The 25,155-nt window shown below is 44.4% G+C and overlaps 1 protein-coding gene across 1 annotated transcript in view; it reads right to left on the bottom strand.

The window, feature by feature from the left end:
* Positions 1–9,562: 9,562 nt before the first annotated feature.
* The window catches only part of LOC119455506 (uncharacterized), a 50,018-nt gene continuing 34,425 nt past the window's right edge, over positions 9,563–25,155 (bottom strand). The window contains exons 2-6 of the mRNA XM_037716916.2: positions 18,178–18,549; positions 13,746–14,096; positions 13,011–13,031; positions 11,156–11,248; positions 9,563–10,190 (exon numbers count right to left, since the gene is read on the bottom strand). Coding sequence (XP_037572844.1) covers positions 10,129–10,190; positions 11,156–11,248; positions 13,011–13,031; positions 13,746–14,096; positions 18,178–18,549 — 899 coding nt within the window. The 3' untranslated portion in view covers positions 9,563–10,128. The remainder of the gene's footprint in view (positions 10,191–11,155; positions 11,249–13,010; positions 13,032–13,745; positions 14,097–18,177; positions 18,550–25,155) is intronic.

The raw sequence follows: 25,155 nt of genomic DNA on the forward strand, positions 1-25,155 counted from the left end.
TAAATTAAATTCATTTGTAAAAAGTCTGTGCAACTCACAAGCCTGCTTTTTTTAGGACATGGCGGAGGTATTCAGAGGAACAGACCCAGCGAATTTCATCGACATCCGTTGACATCGAAAAATCGCCGGAGTTGCCCTTTAAGCGCTTTCTTTTAGCTTTATCCGACTCCCATTTTTCAGTGTAGTATGTTTTTTTTTCTTTTTTAACTTTTTTTAAAACTTTAACTGTGTTTCTCTATTTATTTCCTGCATTATTTTCATCTCCTTGGAAAAGCACCCTTTGTAGTTTTCCCGATTATTGACTAATCTGCAGCCTTGTTCTTGTTTAATGCAGTAAACTGCTGCATTTTTTCATTTATGTCTTGTCTATTAAAAACCTCTCTTACCATAAACTTTACATGTTGCCATTGTTTGTATTAATAATTCTTGTCATCATGCATAGGAAGTCCCATTTCAGTTTCTAACTACGGGACCTCCTTCTGTATATACTTATGTAATTATCCCCGTTTTTGAATTGAATGAACTGATTCTTATTGTGATTGCTCGCCGCCGTGCGTTCGCTCCCCGTGAAAGCGCGCGTACCTCGCGCCCTTTCACTCGCACATACAGCATACGGCACATGGTGACGATTTAATTGCCGTTGACGTCATACGGAACCTCACAGCGACAGCGACGCCGATGGCAGAAATCCGCTTTAGACTGTCCATATAGTTGCTATCGCAATAAAAAAAAAAAGATCGCATTAACCAGAATATGACCCCCATGTGCACTAAAACGATAACGCCGAAGCCTTCAGGTTTTGTGACCAATACATCTGCGGCTGCTCACGCTCGACATTTTTTTTAACACCACTGTTGACCCGGTACACAAATGAAACTAAATTGTAAAGCAAAGACTAATATTTGGATTTGTCTATTTTTTGCAGATGCTTTTGTTAGGTCAACAATATTGTTGAGCTACCCGTTAAAGGTTTAATGCCTAAGAGCAAATACAATGCAGCTTTCCGAATACCATTCGAATTTTCTGGGATGCCTTACCGTACACGATATTCGGCAACTTCTAGTAGAAAACGAGCCTAGTGTGCCATTCGACGCTACAATCTTGCTGGATCTGCATCTGGCTATCTCGAATGGCTGCAAGACTTCATGGTGCTGACACACGGCTTGCGCCGGAGTCCTTCGGTGAATCCTTGTCATGCTGCCTTCAAGTGCACAAAATACAATCAAACAAACTAGTCTGAATAGTACCTAGAGTGGAAGTACTGGTGCGTATGCCTGAATGTTACTTAGGCTTTATGAGCCATATAGGGGTGACGATTTAGGATTGCCCATAATGCAATCACGTCTCTACTGTGTGTGTATATATTCTGTACAGTATCACTTGCAGCGCTGCAGGAAATAAATAAAAAGATGACACCAGGACCTAATCGTTAGAGCATGGACGTTCTGTGCGGGAAAAGTGGGTTCGAAACTAACCATCAGACACATTTCTTTTTTATTGAGCGAGAGCTTCCGTTGACGTCTATTGGCGTATGTGGAATGCACTTGCACCAAGTTGATAGCGGTTCGAAATATTAACCAAAGGGGGCCTAAGAAAGCTTCGCTTTAGGAGAACAAAATAGTATGTGGCATAACGATGTTACGTCAATGCTCGTTTAAATGGATGAGAAAGAGAACATTAAGAGATGTGTCTTACTGAATAAATCGCTACATGCCAATATCGCACAGTTGACGTCGCCTTATTTTTGTGATGTTTACATTCCTTTGATGCCCGGACAACAGAAAACGATCCGCGGTAGATGTGCGCAATACTGGGCAATTGTCTCTGCAATAATAAGGCTCCTTCTGAAAAACCAGAGGAACGATAATATATTTTTTTTACTTCTAACACATGTGAACCCGAATGAACTGCTTAAAAATGTTACGAACCGCTTCAACCGCGAGAACGTTTCTTCCGTTACTGAACCGAAAGTCTTGAATCTGAACCCAAATAAAGCCACCCAAGACGTTTGGTATGACAAACTGCGACCAAGAACTTTGCTACTTGCATTTCATTCCCTGTGCCTTCGGCGGCGTCTCAGTTCAAGAACCTAGTAATTGTAAGCCCAATGCAGTAGATCGCACAGCATAAGCTACGACGAAAAAAAAAAAAAACATTTGCTCGTGCCAATGGCAGCAAACTTCTTGAAGTTACTTAGGCCAAAAATGACATCACTAACTGCAGGACAAGAAACATGGTAGAAAAAATATATAAAAAATGTCGCAGTTTCGCCCGAAAGGCGAAGCATCAATTGCGATAGATAATTAGTAGAGAGCTATTCGGAGTAGGGATAGTAGATTCATCGGCTGCATAAACTTGGACACATTCGCTTACTAACGGAATTAACAAGCGTGGTGTCAGCGCGCACAAGCAAACATGAATAGATCACACTGAATGAACGCAGACAATGACTGTCAAAACGCTGGCAGCAAGCGCAGCCGCCGCAGCGGGCGAAGGTTCGTGCCGTCTATCGCTTCAACGGAAACTGAGCGGCGAATGCACAGCGCATACAAAAGTCAGAGCCGTGTGGAGATAACAGACGGTGCGGGCGACCACCACAGCCGCGGGCAAAGTACGAGCGCAGTTGTTGGCAGAGTAGAAGCTGCGCCCCCCCCCCTCCCTCCCGCGCTGCCTTCCCGCTTTCTTGCTTTCGCGTGGGAGATTGAGTGGCAAGTTTGCCTTACGCCCGGTTTCAAGATACGCCTTTGGTACCGGAGCACAGCGTCGCCCCGCTTCCCTCCCTCCCATACCCCCACGGCCTTTCGCGCGACGGTCGCTTTTGCTTTCCGCCGTGTGTTCCCTCTCCGTGATAGCGCGCGTCCCCCACGCACTTTCGCTCGCGCATACGGCGCGCGGCGGCGATTTTATCGCCCTTGGACTTTATACGGAACCTCACGGCGACGACGACGCCGATGGCAGAAATCCAGTTGAAGTGCCCATATAATTGCTATCGCAATAGAACTTTATTTCAGTACAATTGAGCCACCGAATTCTCAAAGCTTTTCGTTCGCAAGTACTCTTCGCTACTTGCTTGCCGCCTTTTCGCTTTCAAACGACGCAAATGCATGGAAACGCCAGTAAATTTCGCCGGAAAGTTCGGGAATTAATATTTAGATACTGGGGTCACCCTGACAATTCGTTCCAAGTGGATCCATCACCTTGCGAACTACACGGCTAGAATTTGTAAATTGCCATATGGGTCATAAGGTAATTAGTTAAAAACCTAATTAGTGATTTTTAATTAGTCGATAAGCCAATTATGTTTTATGTATAAGTAATGTCCACCTCTTCGAGTAGACCAGCTCACTAATTACAATTGTGCTATCTGCCACAGGCAACTTATAAACATTTTTGAAATTGTTCGCTGTAACACCCTATATACAGCCTAATAAAGTACCTAGGCTTTTACTGGATGACAATAAAATTTTTGCATACCAACTGTTTTCCGGTTGCAGACAGAATAGAGCGCCTAATTTATGTCGATGTTCGGCCTTGCCGACTGTCCTGCGGGCGCGGACTATCTAAGAAAGAAAAATTGTACAACCCAAATTCGCCCTTGCATGCAAATGACATATCGCGGACAACAGTCGGGAAGATACGTTAGTGAAAGAAGTGCTAAAGATTTAAAAGATCGACCCGTTGCGGTGTCCCTGTGGCTGTTTTAGCTGCATTGCGCTGTTTGAGCTTGTGGTCGTGGGTTTGAACCGATTCGCGGCGGCCGCATTTTAATGGGAGTGAAATGAAGAAGCGCTTGCTTACGCAGATTTAGGTCTACCTTAAAAATCCCAGGTGGTCAAAATTATGCCGCAAACCCCCACTACGGCGCCCTCATGATCGGTATCATCGAACGTTTCGAGGTTGCAAGTATATTCAGCTAACTTTAGTAGATGTTGAGCGTTTATTTTCAGCACGAAAAACAAAGAGAAGGGAAGCGCAGTCGAGGACGGCAGAAAACCATGTGGGATGTTGAAGTTAGGAAAGTCGCGGGTGCAAGTTGGAGTACGCTAGCGCAAGACAGGGGCAATTGGAGATCGCAGGGAGAGGCCTTCGTCCTGCAGGGGACATAAATATAGGCTGATGATGACGATGAGCGTTTATTTTCAGCACAAAAAACAAAGACCAGACTCTTTTATTACGAAGAAAAATATCTGCTAGTACTTGGTCAAAAAAGGCGCAGAATATAAAACTCGGAAATCATGAGATGGCGCTTTTTTCCCACTGCTTTCACAACTTTTCTTATTTTGTCTAGTCACACTATAGTTTACATACAAATCGTGTAATCACGCAACTTGCCTCAGTACGTTTTACAGAAAAAAAGTATTGATTTTCACTACACAAGTGGACTGTGCTCCTTAGAACATGATAATTATCTATAAATGAAAAGGTTATATTGAGCCTATACCTGCCTAAAGGACGGTATCTGGCGCTTTTATATGACTTAAGGGACATCTTCAGAGCCTGTTGAAGGTGTCGCGAGCATGTTTAGTGGCTATACATCCGGCGTCGACCAGTAACTTATTGCGTGTTTTGTGCTCCTCTTGTAAATACATGACTTCATTCATATGGGTCTATGACCTCACGTACTTGTCTTATGCTTGAGTGGATTATACGCCAGCGAAATGTGTCTCCTTTCTTTTTCAAGCGGAGCTTGTATACGCTAGCCTGCGGCGGCCATTTAACGCTAAAAAACCCAGCTGCTCTCAGAGCTGCTCGAGCGTCGTCTTCTTCCGCAGCTGGCTCGTTGGCTCGTGCTCGTGCTCGTGGCACTGCTCCCGCGTTCGTCGTCGTCGTCTGCTTCCACGGCTGGCTTCTTTGCCGCTCATCATTCCAGCGTAGAATTTCACTAATGATTTCCTAAGCCTACTCAGATACAGCAAAATTTACCCACAAGCATATCGCGGCATCTGCCCCTGGTGCGGCGGCACATGCCCTACACTCTTTCACATCTCGAGGGGGTGCGGGGGCAAACCTCAACACTTAAAGACGCCTAGCACGTCATTTGAGCGGTGGGAGGTACAGCTGACCGGCGATACTCTGGTGAGACAAGAAGCTCTCGTCCAGCAAGTTCGTCGAGCAGTCATGGCCAGTGGAGTCCTGGATTGAGGATGCCACCCACTCGACCTCAACAGCAACGACCTCGATGGTCCAAATAAATGTTTTTTCTCTCTCTCTTCACTTTTGTCGTCGTAATGGGGAGGCCGTGTTTACGGGGGTATGAGCCATGCATTGTCTCACCTAACGGACAGATTTAATTATGAAGCAATTTAATTACAAAGAATCGCAAGCGGCAATGGCGGGCGCATGGTAATAACCACGCATGCCGTCAGTGACGTCGTTCTCTACGTCGCCGCCGAACGAGTGTGTAACCTCATAATTGAGAAATACTCTAATGAACCCTTGGGATTAACCCAGTGATAAACACCGGGGGCGCACGTTTCAGCTTCGCTGGTTAGCCATTTTTACGGAATGGAAGTCTTCCGCAGCTAGCTCGTTGGCGCACTTCGGTTTCGGCTCGTGCTCGGCACGCGCTCGTGCCACAAACGAGTGAACAGAAGCTTTGCTTGCACCCCTCTTCACCGTAGTGGAGGGGTGGTCAATTCTTTTCTTTTGCTTTATTTCTGCATCGCTCATTTCAGCAGTACCTAGTTTTCTGACCTCGTGACGGAACGCTGAGTTCATTATCTTGCGTTAGCTTACTGCGACAGACCGAATGCGTTATTTGTGAAAGCTCTCAGATTCAGGAAAAAGAATAATAAGATACATCTCTAAATCTTGTTAGTAATATCGTGTACAAGCCACACATGCAGCTGCCCTGATACCGAGCAGTAAGACGACATCTAAATAAAGCTGCCTGATGAATGAACTGCACTGTTTTACTTCCCCGTAAACAAAAACAAAAAGTGGCAATTTCCTTCGAAAGGCGAAATATCAATTGCGATAGCAAACTGGGACAGCTATACGAAGTAAGAATAGTAAGTGTATCGGCCGTATAAACTTGTAAACAAAGGCATACTCATTTAACAGGCATAGTGTCACGCGCACACAAGCAAACATGAACGCATCTCACTCGATGACCGCGGAAACTCGCTGTCACAACGCTGTGGCAAGTAAACGTGGCAAAAGCAGCGAACGAATTGACCATCGTCCCGCTGCTCGCATTAACGCGCCGCGAGAGCAGCGCAGAGAGGATGGACTGTGCCCCGCCGCAGACGGCTTTCAAGGTACAGCGCCCGGGCGCGAGCGCGCGCCGTCGAACGCGGCCTCCCACCGGAGCCTTGCGGCCCGGCCTGCGCGCGCGTGGCTGCTCGGGTGACGCCTTCTACGTTTATCGTTTCTCTCTGGCTTATCAAGCGGCTTCTCACGATAAGAGTGGTGTTTTCAGATTTGTGAAATGGTAATGTACTGATACAAAAGAAATCACTTTTCCCTTTAGTGACCCTTTAAATGCGCCCCTTTTTTGGTGCTATTCGAGCAGAATGCGCCTCTCCTCAGCTCTCTTTCAGTTGGGGGTGTCGTTTTGGTATTATGCAACCCTTTGGCGCAATAACGTAAAATGATTCCGAACTATTTTGATTCAAAACTCCTTACGTCAAATTTACGTAACCACTGACGCAAGCATCGGGCGGTGACCCGCAGCGTTGTCTGAACAACCCAATCAAACACTCTCCTCGCTTATAGTTGGTCACCTTTGTTCGCTTTCAAAACCAATAACATTTTCTACACTCAGCGGTTTTTCTTATCTAATTGGCTCACAAGAGGCGAGGAGCACGCTCTAGTGGAGAGGGTTTCGATGGGGCCGAGCCAGCACAGTGAAAATAGACAGCCGCATGAAGAGGGTGGTGCCGGCTTCTCCGATTGGTCCGCTTAGCCTTACTTAACTTGCGGTGGGTGGTCGAAAATCGCGGCGGCGTGCAACGGAAGGATAAGAATGCCACTAAAACGGATTGAAAACCATTTCATCCGCCGAAATGGCGCTGTCAAGCCTACCCGCTTCAAGCGCAGCCGGTAATCGTTTCTGACCAACTTCATCTCTTCATCAGGGGAAGTGGATGATGGTATTGATTTTCGCTACCTTTCATCTGATCCCGGCAGAAAACTACGGGCGTTTTCTCAACGGTTTTATTAAAATTTTCTCCCAATGTAGGGGAATGAAGGACTAGATTATGGTAACGAATAAGCGGCTGGCTGAACCACTGGATTAGATTGGCGTGGCTTCATGCGGCGTAAGCTCCTCTTCGTTCGTGGTACCTTGTACCTTGAAGTGGTTGAAACGCTCAATGACACACATAAATGCACAAAGATGTCAGAACGCTTAGCTATACCACACGCAATTATTAAAAAACATTGACGCGCCATTGCATATGTTACAGGCATGCACGAACCAACACAGGCCTCAAAAATATTCAAGAACGCTTAAAGAAGCCGATGCATTGTTTGCATCAATCATGTGCACTAATTAGCGAAAGGACTCGTCAGGATGCTTCTGCACATCTTTCCCGACTCCTAAACGCACCCTTGGCGATCGGCCCTGATCACGTGGACGCTAGAGAAACCTTAGAGGTTTAGTTTCAATTTCCGATTTTTAACCGCAGGAAGCCACCTGGTTAAGTGGTGTTTCACTTTATCACTCCATGGAACTTCATGAGGAAGAAGCACTTCGTCAACGCTAGTGAGTTCAGTGGGCTTATTTCGGTAATACCACCAGAAAAAGTGTCAGAGGGATAGACTTCGAAAATAGAAATAAACACTCTGAGTTACGTTGGCGGCGTCGACTTTGACTATCCAACAACGGCGTGCTACTTGTAAATTTTTGGGGAATTACTTTCATTCTTTCTGCAGTGATCTCCAGCATTATTTCATGCGGTTACCAACCTGTTTCAGAAGTCAAACATCTGCAAATGTTTGTCTAAATCTCACAGTAATGCATGTTGTAAATAAACTGAACTGACACGCATTCAGTATATCTTACAACAATTCGACTCCTTCCTTTAAGCTTCCCATGCACCCACTTGTTTTTTGATTGACAACCTTATAATCTCGATATCGCGTTTTTTTTCTGTTCTTTTCTTGCGTTGCTATGCCGTGCCTCGGATGGCATTTCATTAGAGGCTGATCTAACAGTAAAAAAAAAATTGGCATGTGTGCAGCAATTTCCATGCATGCATGCTGAGCGAGTGCTATATGTAATGATGTCAGCCGCGGTATTAACCATATAGCCATATCATGCACTCGTACGACACGTCCCTGCTCTATGTACCCACGATTACAACTTGACACATAATCAATTGTTCAATAGCTGTTAATGCGCATGTAGCACGATGTGGAACTTGTGTATCACGGGTTTGTGGTGGAAACTTCAAAATTTATGATAAAAGCCTTGATTGTAATGCTGCCTTATGTCTTCCCGGACTTCGGGTTTGTCCTACCTATTTGTGAGCCATAAAAAGCACAACCACTCTAGTCCATAATTTATGCTGTAGCTGAGTAATTAGCGAAGAGTTCGTTCTGCGACACATTAACATGGGCGCATTGTCGGGTCTGATTATGCACTGTAAGATGTGTTTCGATTCCGTTTAGCTGGGACAAAAGTGTGTTAGTATTATTAGTCACGTCAATGGTTGGCGCGAGGAAAGAGTCGGAATAAATACTCACGAGCAGTCTCTTATATATATATATATATATATATATATATATATATTGGCACAGCAATGTACTGGCGGAGCAAATGCAGTTTTGAAATGTGTTTACTGTACTATTCTGTCGGTTACGCCGACAACGACTCGCCATCAATATCATCAGGCCACCTCCTCGCTCACCACTTTACCCTCGCCAGAGCGCGAAGGAACCAGAAGCTTTGTTCACCAACAACACTGAGGAATAAACTGACGCCTTGAATTTGAAGGCTGCATATATGCGCTATCCAGAGCGTTATGTTAATTTTTGTGGACTTTCATGTTTTACATAGACTGTGAGGGTGGTTTACGCGTGCGTTTCGGAGATCACGATGGCGTCGCTGCATCGAACAACGCCATTGTTGCGCGTTCGGCAAAGACCTTCTTGAGAAGATCGCGGTTTCCATTGAGAGATTCTGTTATTATCGTAGTAAATGAGCTCAGAGCCCATGTGACCGCTAAACTGTACTGCTTCCTTTGGCTGCAATATGTAATTTCATGTTTCATACAAATGACATCACTTCGATTCTGAGCTAAGCGCAGAACAAAGTGCGGAAACAAATTACGTGCAGCTAAATTTTCGAATTATTTTACTGTTTGAGAATCCTTAAGTCTGGTACTTGAATTCAAAGACCTCCACTCATTTTAAAGTGGTTTTTGAATGCAGGAGTCGTTTGAAACTTAGTGCAGTGAAAGCCAAACTCACCTTTTGGAAAGTTCAGTAAACCGTTAAATGTCAGTGCAGGAATCATTCCGTCAACTGCGTCTACGGTTGCATCAGCTTGCACGTGATTGTTGGTACACTTCACTAGGTTAGCGCAACGCAAAACATTATTCACTAACAGTCTGCCAGTGAAACTGCTCTGTACAACAGCACTTTCTTTTATTTGCACGGCGCGAAGCACACATTGTCCAATAAAGTTTGCCTTTGATCAATTTTATATATTTCGATGACAACTTCTAGGAGTGCCACGGTGTGCATTCTGTGAGCCTTGAAACCAAATCGAGGCCACGTGTAAGGGTTAGAGCAAATGCCGTAATGTAACAAACGCAGCGAATCAACTCCTACGTTTTAAAGCGATCAATATACTTTCACAAAAGAAAGTAAGACCCATTTCGGGCACATGGCTCCATCTGTATCGTAGACGTTGTGCCATAAATGCGCAAATGGCATTGGACGATGGTGAAGTTTGGTGATAGAGGTGCTTCATCCACTGGTAGCGTTGACAGGTTGTTGTCGCAGCATTCCAGGCGTACAATGGCGTTCACTTGCGTTGTTTGCACAGACACCTATACGCGTTGTCACACCATTCTGGCAACGATTTGGTTCTGATGAAAGAGGCACCATGTTCACGAATCCCGCAGTTGAGTTTCCTAAAACAGCCACACAATCACGGACCGTCAGATCGTAACAGCGCTACGTGCCCTCTTGTTTGTTCGGGAAGCCTTTGAATATGTGATGCCTTCCATCATAGCAACCTGCGTGAATGCACGAAATAAGAATCAATCAAAATGCTCCAGACAATCAATTTCGCCATACAGACTCGCAAGGGAAAGCCGCACAATTCGTGTGTTAGTTTGTTCTTCAGGAAACATTGGCACATAAATTACCATGAAGACTGTAAAATTGTACTGTTAAAGTCTTCGTTGGGATTGGGTTGCCTGAGCAGAATCTATTAAGAAGCAGTTTTGGATGCCTCTGTCGCATTTATTGTTCAGCAGAAAGTTTGCATAATTACGGTGTAAGAGTGACCGTTATGCTGAGAGAAGTGTAGAGTGTGAAAATATGCCCCTGCTTGGTGTGTTTGATGATTATTAGAGAAATAAACAGCACGTTAGTGCGCTTTACAGTGGAGGATGTACTTTTCTACTCTACTTGAAAACTCCTTTTTCTTAAGCTTATTTGCTTTTCGGTACCTACAAGTGGTGGGAAAAGAACGAGTAAGAGCGAAAGCGTCACCTTTATTCGGTAGCAAAGGAACAACACCGCGTCATGGGTGTGTTTGCGCAAAGTAAACCACTATAGATAAAGCACCATTTTTTTTCTTGCAGTAAAAATGACCAAGTAATTTGCTCGAACATCTGATTTTCAATAAGACCTTGTAAAACAATCTTATGCTACTACCGCTCATAAAAGAAGTCGAAGTCTCTTGGTGTAAGCCAGGTCTTATACACATTCTGGCTCGTGTTTTACGTGTGTGTAAAACCGGAATACACATTAGATCCAGATACTTCAATCATATTCAGTATACGAAACATTTACGCTTTCTTGTCTTTATAAAAAAGGAGTGCCCTAAGGTACCTTCAATGGCAGGTATCTTACAATGTGTAGAAATTACAGCTAACCTGGGCGTCGGAAACTATAGCCGTCCCGTTTTTATACAGAAAATAATCATGGCTGTAGAAAATTTAAGTGCGAGTCAATTGGGGATCGCATGACTCACCATTGCTCTGTAACGTAGTAACAATATAGATGCTTAAGCTCAGGGCAATGCAATAAAACGACAGGACCGTCACGGAGGACGCGGCAGAAGAGCCTGCAAGAACAGCAACACATTTATTACGTAACACTCAAACGAGTAGCGCACCAGAAACTGTCAGCGGCAATGAGGTTCCCGAGGTTACGGTACGTGAGTCTCTCTCTCTCTCTCTCTCTCTCTCTCTCTATATATATATATATATATATATATAGAGAGAGAGAGAGAGAGAGAGAGAAAGAGAGATAAAAGTGAGATGCCAATTGAACCTCGCGGTTAGCTTAGGTTTATGTACCTGAGGTCGGTCCACCGACCGATATTGTTGTGTAAATAAATAAACCAAAGACAACCGCGAAGTTGTGCTTAAAAGGAGACTCAGTTAAAGACGTGACGTTTCTCTGTTCGCAAATAAGATCACCCAGGATTTCTAAAGATATTGTTTGGTTCCTCATTTCAGAGGAGCTGGTCTTAGCACGAAAGGGAAATATGTATTCTAAGAAGCAGTGGCAACTTTGCTGCACATTCACAAATATATTACCATAAATGTACAGTCTTTTAACAATTCGTTTCGCTTTGGGTGAAACAATCACAGCGATAGCAAATTCGCGGGGCCTGAGCTGCTGCACTGCGTAAGCAGCACCACGAAGGATACACTGTGTAATAGACATAACCGAAGTAACGGTGAATTGGTATGTGGCCAAACTGCCTCCCTTTAGTGGCTGTTCATGAAGAAGATTCATCACTGACACTGTATGCGCGTTCTCACCCACACCATGGTCATACGACCGCTTCGGGGTTTCAACGCAGGTGGCTTTGCTGGATGACATCATCAGCTTTCAGTGCCGCAGCCGTATAAATTTCTAGTTGGCCGCCAATGTAGAGCCAGTAACACACGACCCGCAAAAAATAAATTCCAAAATATTGCCTTATAACTGCTCAAAGAAGCCCTTGTCTGTCTGTGTGAGGTGCACGTAAGGTAAAGTTATGCTACATTCATTAATAATTAGGCTTCAGAGTACGAAAGCGGAGGTTTCTTTTGTGTGTTTCGAGACGTTCGTACATCGGACAAGTTTTCGCTGGATCTAGGCAGAGCACACTTTCTTGTTAAAAATGCTGCAGCAAGGATTCGCACATGGTGAGTTTAATCAAGTTTCCAATTGAAACGAAAACATAGGTTCGGCAGCTGCGACAACTAAAGCATGTCGTGCTATGCACGCGCTCCGTACACTTCGGCCAGCCACACAGGAGTTCGCGAGGCCCTGTCGGTTCCAGGTGCCTCTGTACGACGTCTGGCTCAAACCGGTCGACCATGGTCCATTGGATTTTTCGTGTTTTTAATAAGTTCTGTTCGCTTAATTTGCCGTTATCGCCAGTCTCACATTTATGATATCCTTTATATAAGATGAACAGCATGGACGCAAGAACGTCGCAAAGCAAATAAAAATATAGCAGTAGGACATGAAGTGAAGAGAAAAAAACTGAGAGGATTAATCTCGGTTTTCATCAGCGTACGTTCGATGGTGTTCCTGAACACATTCAATATCATTTGAAGTGCCGTTCTTGATCTTGGGCATAATAGTACCAGGTTTTCACCTCACATTGCTTGCTGGAGCTCTCTAATGCTGGGAATGGCATTGGGGGGCCAAGTTTTGCAATGAGATAATTAAAATAAGGATCTGAATATTGTGACTGTGCATTGCGACATGGCACACGTCTGAGCGTGGATAATACTCATCTAAAACACAATGGATGACCAACTTTGCCTAGGCAGTCTGGTTCAGGTGAGCATGCGCCATTGTATCATTGCCAAGAAGTAACTTACCATAAGCTCCCCAGGTGAGTTCTGTAAGAGGCAAAAAGTACAGTGCAGTAAGGACTCTGCAATTTCAGCTTGCAGAATAACAAAATATAGTGGCCGTTCAACGCATAACTTGCGTCGAATTCGACACTTTATTAGTTTAGATGAAAATCAGAGTAAACCTGTGTGGCGAGTTCGGTGCCAAACGCAATCAGTATGGTTTTTTAGCTGGAACACTCTCCCGCAAAACGAATTCACTTGTTGCAAAACCTTTAGTTTATGGAAATATGCTGCCCAGTTGGTAGTGGACACGATCACTCAATAAACGTGGTTGTTACGCAACCTAACTAACATTTAGGGCCGATGTCACCTCGGTACTTGTGTCATCCGATTGTAACCACACTTTCATAAAAGTTTAATGACACAATTTCTTTTTAAAGGGAAAATGTGGTAATGCTTAAACCAATGCTGAATCTAGAGGAGCTGCCCTTCGTTCCTGAAGGGAAACAACCCGGTGATAGACTTGCGCTGGGATAATGTAATTTTAAAGTAGAGCATGGTCATTTAAGCACTGCGAATTCGGCAAATGTGTCACATGGCAGCGAATTTCAATACGAATGCAATGCACAGTGCGGGGTTACGTGAGCTTGTGATTCTGCTCAGTCCTAATATTAAAGCATCTCTCATAATCACTGTGAGACATTGAGACTTTCAACCTAAACGAGCAATGAATCAAGAAAACGTGGAGTGCCAGCTTACCACGCGCGAGGCTCATTCTCCGCGTCATCACATAATTGCTGTATGGGATTTCCAACACGCACTCGAAGAGATCGGCCAACGTGGATAGCTGGCCTTCGTTCATGTCGGCATGAAGGGCTACGTCGAAGAGCCCTTCTTCTATTGTGGCCGTAGTGTAAGTTCGGAGGCCCGCGTCACCAGCTGCCCTCCTAGCTCCTCCCTTGATCAGGAAAAGCTTGAGTTCTGGCCTAGGGTACGTGCCCCGAGCCATGCACAGCAGTCTCACGGCACTTTCCGTAGAACGGGACCGGAACTGTTCATCCGATGACGCCGTCGAGCTGCTGTAGTTGAAGGAGAATGACTTGGCAGGCACTGCAAAGTTTGGCACAGAAGATGAACGTGAAATAGAAATGAGGAGGGAAAAATACTTTTTCCACACACGTTGCTTCATAGGAATCGTCGAAACTAAGGAAAATGTACTGAATAGGTGTACTCTTCACAACCTGCAAGCCGTATTTCAGGTTGTCGGCAAAAGTAAAATAGAGTGAATGTTTGACAAATGAGGTTGATTGCTAAGGTAAGCATTTACATGCAACGTGACATGTTACCATTGTAATGCGCGAAAGTACTTGGCGGTCTCAGAGACCATAAAAGAAAACTGACTATAAGATTCACTGGCAATAACTTTGAGAGTAAGCTTTACTAACGTTAATGATGAGCCAACGCAATGGCATCTGTAGGACGATGCTGCATTTGTAAAACCATCTTTCGTCCGGGTTTGGTTTTTTGCTTTCACCGCATTCTAATAGGAGAAAAAACAACATGGGCACTCATAACATCTCTATACAACTCTACGAAAGAATAGTGTACTTGTGTATTTATTAATCTGAAGAATATCTTGCTGGCATGAATTCTAAAGGTAATGTTCTTTTCTTACCTTCTCAAAAGCACTTTCTTCATTGAGAAATAGTGTTGCCTTGAGCGACGTATTAGCTATTGTTACCTTGGCACTGCCTAAGAAATATTTATGGGCAGTCTGTTGAAAATTATGGTTCGTCGTAATGATGAATGAACATCGAGCTGCCAGCAAGCGATATGCGCGTACTCAAAACCTTCTGTGCGGTAATTGACTGGGGTGCTCATTGTAAACAATAGAATTTGTGCATATAGGTAAAAGTACGATAAGCTATTGAATCTCCAAAAGAATGCGCTAATCCTACTGTCTGGTACAGCAACGTGTCATCGGATTGTATATTTCCCACGAAAAATGGTAATCAGAGTGACAGGATTGAAAGAGGCGGTTGGTCGGGTTGACTTCGCCACTTCCTCATCACATACGAAATGCTCTACCAGCTGAACAAGAGCAGGTGGTGTCACTCTCTAGAACACGCAGTTTGTGCTTCCATAGGTTCAAGGTGTATAAAGTTTCGGAATAATTTAGCACGAAAGTGAAATACGATAGGTGCACAGTGGCGATGGAACCCAAACGGCTAGTAGTTTCAATAATAGAGTTTTAGTTTATCCGCAAACGTCTTACCGTTTTCAGATCGTTTGCGGATTGCCGGTAGCGTAAATGTGATGATTATGAGGATGAGCATGATGATGAGCACCCCCTCTGAAACGGATTGGTGACAAACAAGCACCTAGCCTGCTTTATTTTTTGAGGTTAGTGGTCCGGTTGTTGGCGCCATGCGGTGGTGCAGACTTCAAACAGACAAATACAGAGCTAATATTGCAGTAAACAATAGTATTTTACTTCGCTACTGATGTAATTTTTTCACAGCGGCATAGTCTCGAACACGTTGTCTTTTTTAATGCTTCTTCGACAAGAACCCTATGAAACAAGAAAATTGTGTCCAAGGAATTCTGGTTAGACAAAATCTCAAAAAAATTCGCTGCTAGCCTTGTTGCGGCCTTATATCTCTCGGTAACCCGGTAAACCGCTAGCGGTAACACGTTTGGGAAGAAGCAGGAACCCTCTAATTTGTGCTCCAAATTCAGTGTAACAAGGCTTCTTGTGCTTTATCCTTTTTTGCAATGTAAAACAGTACCACTGTTCACCAGATACCAAGACTGCAAATTCAAAGCGCTAAGGAGAGTACCCCTGTGCGTTTCAGACTTCAGAAGCACACGCTACATAGGATAAGGAATCGGCACTTTCTTTAACATATTCAAGCTCACGTTTGCCTTCACTGTCGCAGGGGTATTGTGCCATACAAAAGAAACAAAAAATACCAGCATTAGGACAGTCCTAGTTAGTCTTAACAAGGTGACTAAAACGTACCTAGCTATAATACGTATAAAGCTACGCAAACAAAGAAGGAATTTCCTATGGCGAGATTAGCTGATGTATGTCCCGTTCTACGTTTAGTTCCTAAGGGTAGGTTGAATAAAACGATATTCAGCAATGGCTGCTCCTAAGAAAACTTGAGCAAAACTATTTTGTTATGAGTCACCGTCAAAGAAAGAGGTGCTAGACGTTTGAAACGTGCTTAGGTGCACTAATTGCTCTTACCGAAACCGCAATGTGGAAAATATCTGCGTTCCAAGAATAACGTGATTCTTGAGGTTCCCATAATCTAGAAAGCCCAACTTTCAGTGATTGCTTTAGTGAGGTAACGCATGAGAAGGAATTAAATTATGGCGAATATCGTAGGAAGCATGGCTTTTCCGTAGAACTCTTATGCAATAGGATATGCTCAGGGAAAAGTATTGATAACGTAGCGACCTGCTTGGCTTCTTAATGCGGTAATAGTTCTTGCCTTACATATACCTTTTCCATGCGCCTTTATGTTACTAAAGCATATGACATGAGAACTCGACAGCAAAATGAGATACAGTTTACTGGAAGGGACGCAGAATAATCGGTGATCCGTTTCTTTTTCCCTAGTTATAAAAAAAGTTTAACTTGTACGACTACGAGCTACATTTCTTAATCCATCTTTGCTTGGCGCGTGTGTCAGAGTTAGCATGATCGAAAATAACTTTGAGAAAAACGTGAATCTAATATGCACTGTTTTTAAGCTCACCTTCTTTTCATCTGAGCAGCAATGGTGTTGCGTGACGTTCCCTTTTTGCACAGGGGCCAAACGAATCTCTCTAAGCCTCTGAAGTAAGAGCTGAGCCTAAATAAAGCAGAATGTGGCTTCTATGAACAGACGAAAAGAAACACGCGCATCGTTCCAGCAATCACACACGTTGAACAAACGCGACCCGCTCCGCTTCGTATAGTTCTCCCTAAAGTATAGCGAAGCACGCAATGTCGATATGGTGCGATAGCTGCTGCGTGCGTAGAGGTAATTGACCTCCGGGAAAGGCTCGCACAGGGGTGGCCTCGGTGACAGCGTTATTGTGGGAGCCACGAAAACAAAAGCCTGCAGGGCACCACGGCATCATGTAAAGCTTTGTTGCTCTTTATCACGTGCCATAAAGGAATAGGGTCTTACAGGGGCATTGGTAAAACATTAGCACAAGTCAGCGTAAACGGAGCGGTAAAATTACGATACGCGGCACTGTTGCGCAGGAATAGGCAGAGCTTGTTCTAAAGCTTTCTAGAGTTGACGATGGATGGATGGATGCTGTGAGCGTCCCCTTTGAAACGGTGTGGTGGGTATAATGGTGACAGTAGCACCAGAACACACCACCTAGCGAAGGCTGAAAGGGCATTGGAAGGGGCGTGATAAATATTCGCCGTGAGTGTTTGAGTGTTTTTATCTTTCGAGCATGAACTTCATGGCTTCCACACGGATTGACTTGTACACTTGGTGTTATAGTACGGTAATAAGTTTTCAGTTGCCAGCTGATCGCACCAACATACTCACATTACAGTTGCTTCATTCCTCATTTCCGCACACATTAAAGCAACAGCACCAGCTGTTCAAAATCTAGGCGGAGAAAGGAAAACTTAGTCCCTTTCCTACTCACCTAGTACGTTCATGCTGTATTGGTTCCGGCGGATGCTTTGCGAGTGAAAATATCTGATTGTACTCACAACTACTGCAGTAACTTTTGGTTCTAGACCGCCAAAGAGCTTTTCTATTGTCCACAAAATATCGATATTTTTTGCTAGAATCAGGCCTGGAAACAATTTTAGACAAATATAGGCTGCTCAGATCCAAACTATATAGTGTTCTCCTCATCTATTATGAAGTACGACTTCTTTTTATATTGCTTGATGGGTATTTTTTTAAACAAGGAGCACGTAATAGCTCGGCAAAGTGAAGACATCAGTACGTGAGACAGAATAAAGTATCCTGCATGTTCGCCACTGAAAAGTCGAAAAGAAAGAAATATGCGTCCTTTAATTACGCTGTGGCTTCCCTAGCGGTCCTCTCGTGCAACCTTGACTCTTGAAGGTGTTGGATGAACTATGGTGACGACTCCGTCAACCCTCAATATTGGTTAGACGATTTTTATTCAGTCGCATTACAGACTTGAGATAGCGTCTGCTCACCGAAGATGGTCATGTCCTGGTGCCGGGCGTCCTGGCCAGCGAGCGAAGTCACCACGCAGGTGTACTTGCCGCTCAGCTCCCAGGTGGGCCTCAAGATGCGTATGGCTCGGTACTGTGAGTACACGTCGCGCGAGCTGACGGAAAATGTGTCGTCCAGGCGTCCTTGCAAAACACCGAATGCCTCACGGACACGCATCTCGGGTATCCACTGGTACACCGGCTCGGGTCCATCATTGAAAAACCACTTCACCACCAGCTTCAAGTCGTTCTCGTTGTAGACGTATTCGCAGTCCAGCACGGCAGGCGTGTCGGTACCGTTCCGCACCCAACGCGGTACGATGAGGCGTCGGATGGTCACAGCACGGCAGAAACCTGCGCATCGTTAGGCATAGCAAACAATGCGGCTTGTGAGATGTGTCATAGTATTTAAGATACAACACAAGCCCAACCGTGACCCCACATACATTTTCCGCGCGATTGAAATATTGTAAAGAAATTCCGTCACTTAATGTTTGTTTATAGTTGACGGAAGTTAGCAGGGTCATGCAATGCCGTACTTTATTTCAACGCATTAGTGCATACGGGACCCTCGGAACACAGGTCATGCGCAAAACGCAACCGCCTGGAAAAAAGAACGTTTATGTTGCTGCTTATAATTTGCGATTAGAAACGTCAGCGTGCGCACAACCATAAGAATTCTTCACGTCACAATTTGGTTTGTCAATGCTATGAACTGACAACACGCACTGAAAGACTGCCTGTTCATAGATGCTGACTAGAAAAATATATTCTGCTTGCCTTTCAGAGGCACGTCACTTTTGCACGGCTTTTTTTAATTGAAGCAGAACGTTCATTGAACAAGCGTGCAAAGTTTGTCATGTCATAGTCTTTTGAAACTAGCACACTTTGCAAACCAGAAATTTGAATGAAAATAGCATACATGTAATTCAGGAGAGGTTACAAACAGTTGAAGAGTGCATATTTGATGTGATTGAAAATATGCGTCTTCTAGCGACTTCTTTCCCCCATTAACTTTATTTGGCTTTTCTCAACCGATGACGCAAGAATAGTTAAAGCCAGGGTCATCGAATCTGCGCGACCAGTTTGCACCTGAGCGGCATTGAGGAAGACAAACTGTGCGAGAAGACGAAAAAAGATAAATTAAAATCAAAGAATCCATGCGCTATACGGTTCCCGATTAACATTTTTCATACATAATTCAAAGGTACAGTGAATTGAGAATATTGTTACGCGTAGCTGATTTACTATCGCGATGAAAAGAAATGCGAACAGCGGAGCGCGTGGCCGAAGCATAACTGAAGGTATAGTGCGCGCCGTCCAGTCATCACCATTGACAAGCGCGCGCGTCCGGCTTGATCGCGCGTTGTGATGATGCACAGTGCAACAGTGACGATACTTCACAGTGCTCAGCGTTTCCAGAACTTTAGCTTATACCGTAGCTAAATTATTGACAAGAGCGTGTTGAAGAAGCGGCAGGATTTTCCGCAGATTCTTGTTTTACATTAATTTCCCATGCAGCAGCTTGCCTGCGGAACATCTATAATGTTCTGGTGGAATTAACTGCGCAAAGCTCTGCTGTGATGAGTCGGTGTAGTGCATCGTGTGGAGTAACGTTTGAGGCCACAGTTGCCTCATTAGTCCGCGGACTTTGAAGCGCTGCAAAGAATCATTTCTTGAAGTTTACTCAAGCGCAGACTCCGTTTTCCAAAGTAAGTGGTTCGTCACTAATAGCAGATTCTGAGAGACTAAAATTGGTGTAAAAGGCAGATTCGCCGCGATGTTCAAAGCACAATATTGAGACGTATACATGTTTTTCACGGGTGGCCGCTTTGCACCGGCTAACAAGTGTTAAACGTTATCGCCTGCATCGGAAGCTTCTCGAACGTTATCGATGCTTCTATCCTTCGTCTGTGGTCACCGACGCTCATGTAATCTGATGGTAGAACTTTCTGGAAGACACGCGGGCATCAGGGATTAATCTGAAACCTTCGATGACTCAGGTATAAAAGCCGACGCGTTTCGCCGCTGATCAGATTTCGACGATCGCCGACTGTGTTCGCCTCTATTATTGTGCTTCGAGTGTAGCTTGCTTTTGTGGGCACAGGTTCGCCCAATAAAGAATCAGTTTCGTCATACCCAGTTTTACGACTGTTAAGCGTCACTACTACGTGACAATATCTCCATAGCGACGAACATCGTGACGACGTTGAGTCAATACGCACCATATTCTTTTGGTATGCAACAGAGATATACAGGAATGTTATTAAGATAAAATGTAAATCTCGTCGTGAGTGCTGTGGCTCTAGCCTAGATGGGGTTCCAGGGGAACGACAGAGATAATGTAGAAAGATTGGCGAATCATTTGTGCTTTTAGGTGCATTAGATCATTTTGGATAGTTCACTTACTGTAAACGTTATCTGCATCACGTAAAACAATAAGTGAAATAGAAGGAAACGTCGAATGAAAGCACACGTGATTTTAGTCAAGCTCATCAATATAATACTTTAATCACTGTGCCATGATAATCACACAGTGGTACACTGCCTAACAATGGATGAATGGCTAGCGTAGTTTCTCAAACAGAGAGATTGCAATAAGACACTCAGTTTCTTCTTTTATGGTTCAAGAGAGCACTTAAAGAACAAAGAAAAATAAAAAAATAAGAAGACTTGCTCACTGCTGTAAAAAATTTTCTGACACAGTCGTTGAAATCCGAAGTTCCCTTATCACAGATAGAGTACATAGTCCGCGAACATTAGTTAATATACAGAGCCGGCTATACTTTATCTCTCAATTTATTGTGCTTGATATAAACATAAGAGAGAGAGAGAGAGCAAGGAGAGGAAAGGCAGGGAGGTCAACCAGAAGAGCATCCGGTTTGCTACCCTGCACTACGGGTAAGGGAAAGGGGAAATAGAAACATAAATATATAAACATAAATATAAACATGTAGCAATCAGCTCCTCAATAATTCAGCAAAATATAGCATTTGTTTTTCGTAACTATATTTATTTAAATAAATATAACAGAAGTTTATTCACCTTATAATAATTACGGCTATTCCTTTTTACGATGTAGTAATACGAAGCTAGATTTCTTGTCCTCAGACGAAGAAAAGACTACATGTCTACATAATTATTCTATGGTAAAAATATCAAATTTGTCTTCATGAAATCACCACTTACAATTTATGAACACTACGGCAAGTTATATAGAGCGCTAACGCGTTGCCTGCTTTTAGTATACATTGAGATATTACCGCAATGACCCCGGCTGAGCCATTAACCACAAGTGCATTCTTTCATGCCCGGAGCAACGACTCATCCGGCGTTTTCATAAACATGCGCGTGACATTAGGCTATCTTGTAAGTTTACGGCCGGAAAAAAAAAGCAAAGAACGCCACTCAGGATACATGAACCACTTTAACCTAAATTATGCTAGTAGTGGTCAGGAATTACTCCCTATTCGTGCAAGTGGTAAGTACGCCGTGTATGTTGCTCATTTTTTTACCTTTTACACGCACTTGACAAAAATAGTCATCAAATACACTACTCGCGCTGCTACATTAGACTGAAAAATATTAAACATAAGCTATGCGTATGTTCTTTTTTTTTCTCGTTACATACTCTGCATGTAATCACTGTGATTGCGGGGCCATGTAGGCTTTAAAATTTTCCTTAGTCCTGCGTAAAACATTTTCTTTGGTTATACTGTTCGCCTAGCCTCGCAGGGTGCGACAGTTTGGGATGCTACGAGCGATTGCGACGGGCGACATGCCGGGGCTGCCCTCCGGCGCGCGCACATAAACCGCACAACCATAAATTTCCTTTTTTTTTTCTCTGTTCCTCTCGCGTGACCCAATATTTGATGCTCTTCAGGCAAAAAAAAAAGAGAAGCTACAGCGGGGACGACAAAGACAAACAGCTCGGCACGACACGGTCGCGTCCCTGGACACACCGGAGGCCATTCAATATCCGCTCTGCCGGGCTCGTTTGTTGGGTTTGCTGCGCGCGCCGCGACCGTCAGCGCTCCGTCGGGCAGCCATCGCTTCCAGCCGTTAGCTTTCCGCGCTCGTATGTTGCCAAGCTTCGCGCATGTCTCGATCGAGACGGCGCGCGAATACCGCGGGTGCAGTTGGCGAGTACCAGTTCGCCATCACTTGGCTATAAGATGGCCACTCCGTTCATGTCCTTCCCATTCTGGCCTGACCTTGTGAGTGCAAATAACGAGAACTGAGTTTCACCATCCCTCCGCGCTCGGCGTGTCCGTTGCTTCTATACACCGCATCTAACAACGGTGGACGCCTGGGGAATGCTCGTGGCTAGACGCCGCTGCACGATTATTGTATTACGCAGTGCACGATCAGTAATATACCACTGGCTGCCAATCTCATCCGGTATTAGGAAAATAACCCGCGGTCGTCCTTTAACTAATATTTCAGTGTCCGCTGTCTCCGCCACAGAAGCGGCAATATCTGCAGCCCTCGGGCATCTTGACTATATAGACGTGCAGCTGTAGTGCCTCTATTTCATGGTTTCGAAAAATGTTACCGCTCGATAGCTTTGAGAGCATGTTCATTCGAATGCTTGGTGCAACAGCTAGTGTGGCCACAGATGCGGGCTTACGGTCACCGGCGTCTAGTTAATCTATCACGTTACCTTTAATTCCTATTTCGCGACTTTAAGCCGCATACTCTAGCCACGGGCTGCATCGTTATTTGCACTCATGTAAATACAGAACTGTAGGTAAACGCAGAACTTTGTTCTTCGTGGTGATGTTTTCGTGAGAGGACCCGGATGAAGCCAGTGGACGCACACAAGCGGTTTTATGTCGTGGTTAAAGATTTTAAGCGAAGCTTTATAGGCTCACAAGTGTCGGCGGTGGTGGTGGCGGCGGTGGTGTCACGCTGAAAAGTGCGTTGATCCTGGCGATAGTGCAGAAAGGGTCCAAGCTCAATGGCACATACCAGGGACAAAAAAGAAAGAGAGAAGAGAGAGAGAGAATGGAAGAAAGCGAGAAAGGGAGAGGAAGAAAGAGAGAAAGAAAGAAAAATAGAGAAAAAAGCAAGAAAGAGAGAGACAGAGAAAGAAATAGAGAGAGAGAAACGAAGATAGGCCGAGGGAACGAAACAAAGAAAGAGAGAACGAGAGAGAGAAAGAAATAAAGAAAGAGAAATAGAGAGAGAGAAAGAGAGAAAGCTAAATAGAGAGAAAGAAAGAAAGAGAGAAAAAGAAAGAGAAAATCATCACGAAGGTCTGATACACATACGGCAAGCTTCGCTTACCCCCCTTTTCTCGACAACGAAAGGGCTGGTGATTTTTCCACTGTAGGCACCTTGGGGTGAAACGTGGGTCAATACGGCAGTGTGCTGCTAAGCAAGAGGTCGTGGGTTTTACCTGCATGCTTCAATGGGTGCCAAATGCAAAACGAAGAGTGATAAGTAAAACATTTTCGGTGGGATAGACTTAGTCAATTCGTCAACGAGTCGCAGGTTATCGAAATTATGCTCCAACCTACGACGTCACTGTGACTTCTCTCACGGACATGTAGCGTGAACAGAAAAAAAAATACAACAGACTAAACAGGGTTATTGAAGTGTTCTCAAAGTTTGCTGAGAGTGAAACTAGTAAACCTTACAGCTTGATGAATGTCGGTACCAGGTGGAGGGGTCAACGCGCTCCGCACCGTTTGTGACAGAGGCGACGCGCGAAAGCTTCACGAAGAAACAAAATCGACAGTGAGAAAAGTAAAACAGGGAAAGGTTTTCAAAAACGCTGTGAAATATCACTAAGTAGTACGTACTCTCAAGGCTGCATGATGCTAGGGAAGAAGCTCTGCTTTCATGTTCTACGTATATTAAATGTTCTTGACCGAGCATAGTTTGACACTGTTGTAACTGCGTCTGTGTGCTCTAAAGGAGTTGCGCTATGCTGTTTGCGATGACGATTGCTCTGCAGACATTCAAAGGCTCAGTGCATTCGTGGTCATTACTACTGAACGCGGCAGCGCAGCGCATTTTTATATTGTTCTTCATTTACGTCCTACTTTTCCTGCGTGCCGATTTGTGTCCGGCATACTCACTTGTCTGAACACAGCAAAGTATCTGTCTTTTCGTCCCTATATCCCCTTTCCACAGTGCAGGGTGGCAAATCTAACCTGCGCCTGGTTAACCTCTCTGCATTTCCTCTGTTATAATTCTGCCTCTCACTCTCTTGCTCTGCGGAGAATTTTTCAAAATATATTGTTATCCCTAATAGTCTTACAAATAATACTAGATAATTTCCACCAATAGCAAAAGCGAATCCAGACTTCGTGTCAGAAGAAAGACCGCCTTCTGGAACCTGGTGCTGTGCGGTGAAGTATGATGTTGAATAAACATTTTGACACGTACACTCTTCGTTTAGGATTCACCGTACAATTTGTCTTTGGCCATAATGCCTGATTCAAGCCCACTGCGTTTTACATGGTGTGTTTTCGCTGTGCCTTTTCTATGGTTTCTTTAAAAAACAGTGTTTAATACTACAAGCAAGAAAGAGCACTTTTGCTCCGTTATAAACAGCCAAAAAGATCATAGTTCCAAACCAGGAATTGGGGCACGCCCTGAAGTGGACACGTATACACGCGACGCAGTGTGACGCAGCGGGATTAATCACTTAGATCGGACAGCGCCAGTCACGTAAAACGCCACGGGCTAGGACAAATACAGACCCGTAGGCAAGAGCGAAGCGAAGCGCGTGCATGATAAGAAGAAACAACGCAAAACGTTTCTGGCTTCCGGCCTCCTTCCTGATGGCGGGCACGTTTGACTTGTACGGCGGTCGCCTCCTGCGACCCGATTTCCTGTTGTGCATTTATTTTGTTTTCTTTTTTTCCCCTCATGCAAAATTGAGAGTTCGTTCCATGGAAGGACAGAGTTTCGGCCTCGCGTGGCTCGTCTACGGATATGTAGGCGAAA

This window comes from Dermacentor silvarum, chromosome 6 (assembly GCF_013339745.2).
Source record: "Dermacentor silvarum isolate Dsil-2018 chromosome 6, BIME_Dsil_1.4, whole genome shotgun sequence".
NCBI classification, from domain to species: Eukaryota; Metazoa; Arthropoda; class Arachnida; order Ixodida; family Ixodidae; genus Dermacentor; species Dermacentor silvarum.